This window comes from Poeciliopsis prolifica, unplaced genomic scaffold (genome assembly GCF_027474105.1).
Source record: "Poeciliopsis prolifica strain line A6 unplaced genomic scaffold, Auburn_PproV2 SCAFFOLD025, whole genome shotgun sequence".
Taxonomy (NCBI): Eukaryota; Metazoa; Chordata; class Actinopteri; order Cyprinodontiformes; family Poeciliidae; genus Poeciliopsis; species Poeciliopsis prolifica.
Genome location: NW_026562400.1, coordinates 4498122 through 4507980, shown reverse-complemented (window position 1 = coordinate 4507980; position 9859 = coordinate 4498122). Strand labels below are relative to the sequence as shown.

The 9859-nt window shown below is 34.7% G+C and overlaps 1 protein-coding gene across 1 annotated transcript; it reads left to right on the top strand.

Moving 5' to 3' along the window:
• The first annotated feature begins 615 nt into the window (after positions 1-615).
• Positions 616-9838, top strand: LOC129370787 (meprin A subunit beta-like). The gene is made up of 15 exons (XM_055046971.1): positions 616-681; positions 785-884; positions 1041-1059; positions 1166-1192; positions 1298-1323; positions 1427-1511; positions 2210-2327; positions 3041-3219; positions 3413-3631; positions 5016-5177; positions 6638-6868; positions 6974-7423; positions 7515-7688; positions 8063-8168; positions 8584-9838. The coding sequence occupies exons 2-15, from the start codon at positions 816-818 to the stop codon at positions 8660-8662; spliced, it is 1944 nt and encodes a 647-aa protein (XP_054902946.1). The 5' UTR covers positions 616-681; positions 785-815; the 3' UTR covers positions 8663-9838.
• Positions 9839-9859: the final 21 nt, after the last annotated feature.

The window sequence follows — 9859 nt, the reverse complement described above, 5'->3', positions numbered from 1 at the left end:
AATAAACTAAAGGAAGTAGCTTCACCTATTTATATATGCATATGGAAAAAGAATCCAACTTGGTATGAAACTCAAATGAGATGTAAATAAGGTTTTGTTTTTTTTTTGTGTTTTTTTACATGTTTTGTAAAAGAGTGTGTGCATGACAACAAAAGAGGAAAACAACAAAATGTTCAAAGTGTGGAATAACCTACTAGATTTTTGTTTCATAGTCTGCCTTCCCCCACTAGTAATATCGATATGATGCAAAAATTTACATACTGTGCAATGTTGCTTTGACTTTTGGAGAATCTTTCCAACAAACACTCCACCGACTATGACAGAGGGTGACAGGTATTGCTAGACTTAATGATTATCTTGTTTGAGAAAACCTTTTATGCCTGGTCTTAGATCAGTCAGCATATAATTTTAGCATTTTAATCTAGATAGTAAGGCTCATCATAAAATTCTAGGTATTTGAGATCCTTGATAGACTGCAGCAACTTTTCATAACCCAACAGAAAATAATGTGTGACAGCTGCAAAAGAAGAAGGCCTGCTACAATGATAAAATTAACCAAGTTGGATCATTGCTTTGAAATGATCTAACTTGTTTTGTAACAGAGGGAGATTTTAAAAGTCCTTCCTGTTTGTTTAGAATCTCATTTGAACAGATTATCAGCTTCTGAAAGTCTTCGAAGAGGTAGGAGATTAATTACTTATTTATGGAATCTAGTGAAAGTCATGCATGTTTAAATGTTAAAGTATTTTAACATTTAATTTCATCTAATGTGTTTTCTGTGAAGCTTAAAGTTAGATTTTATCCACAAAGCCAACATGAGGATGAAAGTCTACTTTTTTTTTTGGGTGCACCTTACACTTTCTTCAGGACTCTCCATCCCAAGAGTAAGTATATTTTTACAGACAGTATACTACAGTTTAAATGTCAAACGTAGAAATATATTCAAGATACAGTAACACCTGAAACAATATAAATTTTGTTTTACCTTGTTTGTCCATATGTTGCAATACCGTTCTCATTTTAATTCTTTTTGACTCCAGTTAGATGGAGAAATATTCGGTAAGTTTCATGCATTTTCTTTATACTACTCTGGATTTCACTATTGATTTTAAGTTTGTTTTTTTTATGGTAAAATGAATTTACAAAAAGCCTGTTTGTGTTTTAGAGGTTGAAAACAACACAACTAAAGAAGGTAAAGAGACTTTTCTTAACTTTTTATAAAAGCTTTTCTGAGATGTGTCTATGAATTGCTGTCCAACTCTCTGTTAAAATAACTAACATTGCTCCCTGATCTTAGATTTGACTCTTGACGACATCCGTGAGGTATGTTTTGGTATTACTATAAACGACTAACTGCAGTTTTTAGTACAGCATTTATGTAGGCATGTTGTCTTCTATTTTTATGCCCCACATTCTTCTTTGTTAGCCTCCAAAGTTTCAAAGGAGCAGCCTTCTTCCTGGAGATAAACTATGGTCATCCCCAGTTCCTTATGTCTTGGATAAAGGCCTGGGTGAATATTAGTTTTCTTTTATAGAAGACAATCTATACTCTGGGTAGTGTCTGTGTTTGCATGTGCAGCATCTGTGTAAAGGCCTCTACTTTTAAGTTTAATTGAGGTCTTCTCTTTATATTAAACTTGACTTCAGTTAGTTTTGGTTGTAAAGACATTAACCAAACAATTAAATGCCAACCCTTAAATTGATCAGGTTACACTGAGGGATGTTTGGGAGGGAGCAGGATATTGAAACAAGCATTAAAGCAATTCTGGAAAATATAAAATACTGCTTATGAGGGCAAAGACAAACAGAGAAGGAATCAGATTCTAGACAATGAAATAACCCATATAAATTGTCCTTGTTGGTTGGTTAATGTTAAAACATTGATCTGGATAAAATTTGATAATTGAACAAGAACTAGTTAAAGTTGGAGATGGAGATTTAGTCCAAATGATCTAGCTGGCAAACTATGAGCATAAATTAATTTATTTTAAGTTGACTGGACTGGATTTAGATACAGTTCATGTAAAGGATGAACTGGCACAATAATGGAAGCACTGGTCCAGTAGTTTTCTTTTTTCTTTTTTGGTTTGTTTTGAATTAATATTCTTGGTATTTATTGTTGTGTAATGTAACAGAAATGCTATGTTACATATTATCTTAAACATAATTACGTGTAACATAATTACCATTTTGAAATTCCTCTTGAAAGATTTGACAGCTAAAGGAGTGATCATGAGAGCCTTTGAGCAGTTCAGAGTGAAGTCATGCATTGATTTCAAACCCCGGGACTCAGAAGATTATTACATCAACATCCAGAAGTTAGACGGGTAATTTATTTTTATCTTATTTCGCTTACTTTCAACTAAACTTCTTCATTTTTCCTTTGCATGTAATTGAAACACGAACCTTGTATAATAGTGCAGCAGTTCAGTGTACAATAAAGTTTGGCCTGCCTGTCAGATTTCTTCATGTTTTCTTGAGTGTCTTTCGCCTCTTGTCAATATGACATTGTTGGTTAGACATAAGGGCTGCACAGTGGCGCAGTGTGTAGTGCTGTTGCCTTGCGGCCCAGGAACTTTCTGCACGAAGTTTGCATGTTCTCCCTGTGCGTGGGTTCTCTCTGGGTTTTCCGGCTTCCTCCCACAGTCCAAAAACATGACTGTCAGGTTGATTGGTCTTTCCAAATTCTCCTTAGGTGTGAGTGTGTGTGTGTGTGGTTGTTTGTCCTGTTTGTCTCTCTGTGTTGCCATGCGACAGACTGGCGACCTGTCCAGGGTGACCCCGCCTCTCGCCCGGAACGCAGCTGGAGATAGGCACCAGCACCTCCCGACCCCGTTAGGGAGAAGGGTGGTCAGAAAATGGATGGATGGATGGGTTAGAGATAAAAAAAACAATACGTGAATATTTGTGTTATTAGTTTAAACAAACTGTGCCTGCATTTTAAAATTGTATTGTTATATTGAGAGCAAGATTCATCTGAACAAATTGCTTGTGATTTTACGTCTCAACAAAACCTGGATAACGCCTTTCTCCCTTACAGTTGCTGGTCATATATTGGTCGAGTATTCTCCAATGGACAGGACCTCTCTATTGGTGCAGGCTGTGACAGCATTGCCATTGTTGAACATGAGCTTCTTCATGCTCTTGGTTTCTACCATGAACAGTCTAGATATGACAGAGATGATTATGTACGGATTGTACTCGCCAACATCCAAACAGGTAGAACACAGACTTTTTTGTGTTTTTTAGTCTGTTAAAATCTCTGATGAATTTAAGTAAGTTTTTCTCAGTGCAAAAATGTGTATTTTGTTTTGTCATCTAGGTAAAGAGAGGAATTTCATGAAAGTTGGCTGTAATGAGAGCACCATACACCATAGTATTTTTAAAGTGTAGCATGTTTTGTGTCACCCAGGTCAAGAGGATAATTTTGACAAGGCTAGCAGTGAGGAGAGCACTACATATGGAGTCCCATATGACTACATGTCAGTGATGCACTATGACAAATATGCATTCACAAATGGCAACGGCTTAACAATTATTACCATTGACCCTAAATACCAAGATGTGATTGGTCAAAGGCTGGAAATGAGTCCTAGTGATGCTCTAGAGCTGAACTTCCGCTACAACTGCAGTAAGTCTTGAAACATTGTTAAACCTGCTATAAATTGATTGTTTAATTTGCTGTGGTCAAATTATAATTTCTGTCATAACTTCTGTACTTTTTGACAAGCTGCTATGCTTAACATTTGACTTTTGTTTGTATTTTTTAACATATTTCTATGTCGAAACCAAAGGGTGCAGTAAATTCATCTTTCCTGTAAAATAAGCTACAAGTGAAATCTCAATATGTGAACATGGACATGTAATGGACATGTACATGTCCATGTAATATAAACCCCCTTTGGTTGGGGATCCTTTTGGTTGTGATCAGCCTGCAGGTTTGCTGAGGTGTTTAATGCTTGTTGCTTTAACAGTGGCCTCCATCTGGTCTGCATTGTTAACTGTGGTGTCAGTCATCTTCTTAGCAGTACTCACCTGTGCTATTTAAGCCAGCTGAATTTGTTACATGATCAAACCCACATGTCAGTATTTGCTAGGAAAGTAAATCTGCATTTCCACATAGTTTGTCAGCAGAAGGAAGAATGCAGAAACGTCCTGGTAGGTGATTGTTTTGACTTCAGTGTAGATAAAACACAATGGACTGACACCAGAAGATAAATTGTCACTTACAGTGAAAACTTCCCACTGGACCTCAGATAAATTAGATTCTGGTTTGACTCTCTCCACTCTTCTTCGAGACTTGGAAATCTTAATTTAGCTGTGGGAATCCTGATTGTTTGCGCACCGCCTTCTGCCACTTTTGTTCTTTCATTCCATTTATCAATAAAATACTTGAATACAACAAAGGCAGCTGCTTTGTCAATGGCATTCTGTGGTTTAACATGTTGTGTGGAAATTATCTTTTACTGGTAGAAAACCATCAAGCCAGCAATCATTGCCTTAATTCTGGAGGCCATAAAATATCATTGCACAGATTTTGATTGAAATGGTTAGAATTGGAGTTAATAATCTAATACAAAAATGTTTTTGTGGAATTTTTTGGTTTCTGGCACTATTGCATGATTAAACACTTCCCGGGTCAAATTTACCCAGAAACAGGATTGGTGTACCTCAGAAACTAACATAACAGGAAGGTTAAACAGTCAGAAAAATGATCAAAAATTGTACTTGAAATATGCAATATATTGTTTATATTGTAAATTTATTTGACGTTAAATTATTTAATTTACTTAATCAAATAAAGAAGTAATTCTTTGATATCTTAATTCAGTGAGATGCACAAGTAAACTCAGGTCAAAAACTGTCGAACCCATAGATTAACTTTTGGAGTTGTTAATAACAATATGTTGTCATATTTAAAAAATATATATAATTTTGAAAAAGCTTAGCCGAGACTTGCATTTAAGTATTGCATAAAAATGAAAATCTTAGATTCTTCTTTTTTGCCATTTTAGAGTCAACTGTTGCCTTTAATTCTTACTGTGGCTTTTCGAGTGGAACAATGTGTCAAATGAGCCGCTGCTCACAGGGTGGGATTGGCTGGGAAGTCGTTACTAAAGTTCATGGAGGCCCCAGTTCTGACCACACCAGTCTACCAAGTGGAAATGGAGATAATGGTGAGATTTGTGCCTTGTATATTATGGCTATTTGCCCCTTGTGCCTTTGAAGAGTAATATATGTAATTTAACTGTTTGGTATTTTTGCTGAGTTACTTTTTCAGTTTTTTATATATAAACTGACAATTGTCTATAACTCTGTCTAAAGTGCTGCTCATGAGCAATGAAGAGTTGTTTTTTTAAGTCTGGTGTGACATGCCACTTCTTGCACAATGGCAGGTCAGCCATTACAATTTTCAGTGACTCTGTGCATAAAGCAGTGTTTCTCAACTGCAGTCCTCATGGACTAGTGTCCTGCATAGCTTAGACATGTTTCTGTTCCAGAACAGCTGATTCAAATAATTAGATGGCCTGCTCAGCATGCCATCAAGTGTTGTAGAAGCCTGTTAATCACCCACTTATTGAAGTTAGGTGTGTTGCAGAAGAGAAACACTTAAAACATGCAGAGCAGTGGTCCCTGAGGACTGGAATTGAGAAACACTGGCATCAAGTGAGATGAATGTGTCTCCAGATCAGCTGTTTTTCTTACCACTCTGAGTTGCACATGTCCTAAAATGTTCCTCTTATGCCTGGATTATAAGATACTTTGTCAAAATATTAACCAAACACTGTTATTGCAGTTTCCTTCCTATTAGTGGACTAACAAAATGTCCAGACAAAAGAGTATTCAAACTGGACAAACAGAAATAAAATGAAATAAATATATTTTTAGACAATTATAAAGAACACTTTATTGAGATAGTGGAGCAAACAGCACAATATTAAACACTGCTTATGTTAGTATATTATAATTATTTGGCTTTCATGGTGTTTTGTGCTATATTAAATTATGCTTTTCATTTAGGCAAAGGTGAGTCTTGCAATCTTTGGAAACTATTGTCAATAATTAAACGCTACCCTTCTTATTGCAGATTTTTTTAGGTTCATCGGTAATAATGTCTAGTAGATATTTTTAGATCTTCATCAAAAAAAGTCATTATTTTAGAAAGTTAGTTTCAAATGTTTATTATTATTATTATTATTATTATTATTTATTTATTTATTTATTTATTTAAAAGTGAAACAGAGCTAGAATATTGAAATAATTTGTCAAAAAAACAAATTGACATTTTTTTAAGGTGCTGGAAATACAAATTTGGTTTAGACTTTCAATATTAAAAAAAACAAAAACGTGCCTTTCTAAATCACCTTTGAGAAATCAATTGTTTTAGAAATAATACATTTGAAATGATCGTCACCTAAAAAGAAACAATCCTTCTTTAAGAGCCATAAATATAAATATTACGTGAGGATGACTTCCACTTAATATTCCATCAATTTTACTGCAAATCTGAGTGATATTTACCAAAGTTATGGAAACATAATTTCTGCCTGAGCATATAAAAATATATTGAGTTGTCTATAATTATAACATAGATGTAGGTGATTTATGGGAATCATCTTGATCAACGTATTTGCAGGTAAAGAAACTGGGTACTTCATTCATGTGAGCACAACATCAGGACAAAAGGGAGATTCAGCGCGAATGGAAACCGAAAGAGTGAAGCCTACCAGGGCATGTAATGTCCAGTGTCTGCAGTTCTACTATTTCCACAAAGGAAAAGAGTCAGATGTACTTAATATCTGGATCAGAGAGTTTCAAAATGAGCAGCACACCACAGGAACTCTTCGCCTTATGGGACAAATAACTGGTGAAGTCAGACTTAAAATAAAAAATCTTAAGTTTTTGCTTTCTACTATTGCATGTTGTAATATTGAAAGTGTATAGAATAGTAAATTAAAACCTCTTACTCTAGGTTCACCAACATCTCACTGGAAACTCCACCATGTTTCCTTGAATGCCACCAAGGACTTCCAGGTGGTGTTTGAGGTTCGGAAAGGAGCAGGAAACTCACCAGGAGGTTTCTCAATTGATGACATCAATCTCTCAGAGACAGAGTGTCCACACTTTGCCTGGCAGATTGATGACTTTGAGAGTCTTTTAAACACAAGCAGTTATGGAGTCTTAATGTACAGCCCACGACAATTCTCCAAAGACGGCTATGCATACCGTGTAATTGCTGGACTTTTCAAAACATCTGTTGGAATGTACGTGCAGCTCGTGTCTAGTGAGAATGATGGCCAGCTGCAATATCCTTGTCTGCAAAGACATATGATTTTCCAGTTGATGGATCAAACCCCGAACAAGCAACTGCAAATGTCCAAGCAAAATACTTTTGTTTCTGATGAAAATCAAGTAGTATCTGGTAAGTTTATCTTAAAATGTTTGTATTTTGAAGAAAAGTTGTTGGTAAAAAACTAACACATATTCTCATGTATCGTGTGTCATGTGAACAGGTCGCTCTGCCTGGGACAATCCTAGGAAGACTAAATATGGATCATTTTCTGAGAATGGAGAACTAATCTATAATGGGCCTGGCTGGGGGTTTGGGTCTTTTTTAACATTAGAAGAATTGAAATCCAGAGAGTTCCTCAAGGGAGGAAGCGTCATTTTGATGTTCAACTTTGAAGGTAGGTGAAATGTTTTGATTAAAATAATTTTGTAAACTACAGATAATGTTTTTCTCATTTACAATTTTTGGGGACACAAAGAATCAAAGAATCCTTGATGTCTGATATATAATTTCATATTTTTACCCTCACAAAAAACGTGTTTGCTGTCATTCAGACCAGCTGTTTTGAAAAGACTGATAATCACAGTTAATGATGCATTGCATTATGTAAATTGTGTTACTTGTTAACTTCAAATTAACATTGTGCAACATTTTGCACAATGTTCACAAGGTGGGAGTGGAGGAAAGAACTTATAGCTGGAAAGTTCTAATTATTCTAACTTCATCAGTCAGTATTTGTTTTTTCTAACTGATCGTTTTGTCCTTTGATAGATCTCACCCCACTAATCAATGGAACAGCTTTACCATGTCCTCAGTTAAGACCAGTGAACATAACAAATCCTCCACCAAATAGGAATGAAAGTCCATGCTCTGCAGGGTAAAAACAAATCGTCAAGTAATGCCTTTTAAGTTGTACTTGGTCCTCCTCAGTGCTCACCTGATTGTTGATAACCTTCAAAGTGGAGTAAAATAACAGGGTGAATTTTACTAGTACTGCACTTAGCATGGTAGGTCAACACATAGCTTCATTTCTTGTTTCTAAATATGACTGGACACATACAACTTCAGTTTTCAATTAAATTAGTGTCTGATTTTAGGAAAAAAAAATTTATTTATTAAGAGGGAACAGATCCTCACTACATCACCATTGAAAATGTTATTAGCTAAATTACAGAATTTGATATTGCATTAGAATTAAATTATATTAATGACTTTAATACTTATTTAATTAAACTTAAAACAGGATGACTGAATTGATGTATATTCTCAGGATGTTTTTCTTTCTCTTATAGCATTTTTTCCTTCTGTCCTGGTATGGTGGCCTCTCCCATCCTCTCTGTTCTCCTGGCGTTTATCCTTCTGCTGTCATGATGCACGCCTCCCAAATAAACCTCCATAGGCAGCAAAAATGATTATAAATTTCTCCCAGCTATGCATATATGTTATAATGACAATGTGAAAGTTGTGAACTCTTTGTGCAACAACAAATAGGGAAGCTTAGTATTACTTTAAGATATTAGCTTATTTTTAAAGTAATATCTAACTTTGTAGCTTCTATTCAACAATATTTGGAGATGGGACTTTATTTTTATTAAATATTTGCCTGCAGATTATTGAAGATTTCTGCAAAACCTGATTGAAGTATGATTTTGTTTTTATAACTACTACACCTATTCAAAGCTATATATTTAAACATGGGTGCTTGGTAGATTAATGGTAAAGGACATGTTTTAATTAGATATGTGTGATCTTTAGCTTTGCAAAAGCTAAACGAGTAAATTAAGCTGAAAAAAATCCAAATTAGTCATATGTTGTATCTTTTTATCAAACACATTTGAGATTTTATTTTCACTGCACACACACAAAAGAAATCTAATAATTTCTTCCCCATTATGTAACGATGATGTAATTCTTTTTTCTATTATTGTCCTCATTTATACTTTTGTACAGTGAGTTAATTGGATTTTATTTGAAGGATACATATAAGCAAATATCAATAAACACCTACTAAAAAAACTTAATTTTATTCAGAGTTCATCACATTCTCTATAACCTGTGTCAGACGTGAACTCAAGAAAACTAAATGTACAAAATATTAGTTTAAGTTCGTGCACATGGAGTATATGCAGCCAGTTCAATAAAACTCTATAGTTTCCTTTTAATGCCTTTGATATGGATGTGCAATTCAAAAAGGAAAACCTGGCATGTTAACAGGAGTACATTTTGGGACTGTATTTAGGGTTACTTGCTTTGGAGACCATTTCAAGTCATTCAAATCTTTGAATCTGCACTTCAAATCTAAATAGAAACAGTTTCATTCTATCAATTAACAATTTATTAAGATATATAACTGAATTACATTACTAGGAATAGAATTTCTGTGTAAAACAAAAACAGATTCAGAACTTGCTGGAATATATATTCCAGCAAGTATTGCAAATAATTCATAAATGAAGAGTATTGGGGAAAATAGATTACTGCAGAGCCAGCTCAGAATTCTTTAGCTCTGCTAAAACTTCAAGCTTTAGGAAAAGAAAATATCAAAGCCTAATTTTAGTATCAATTCCA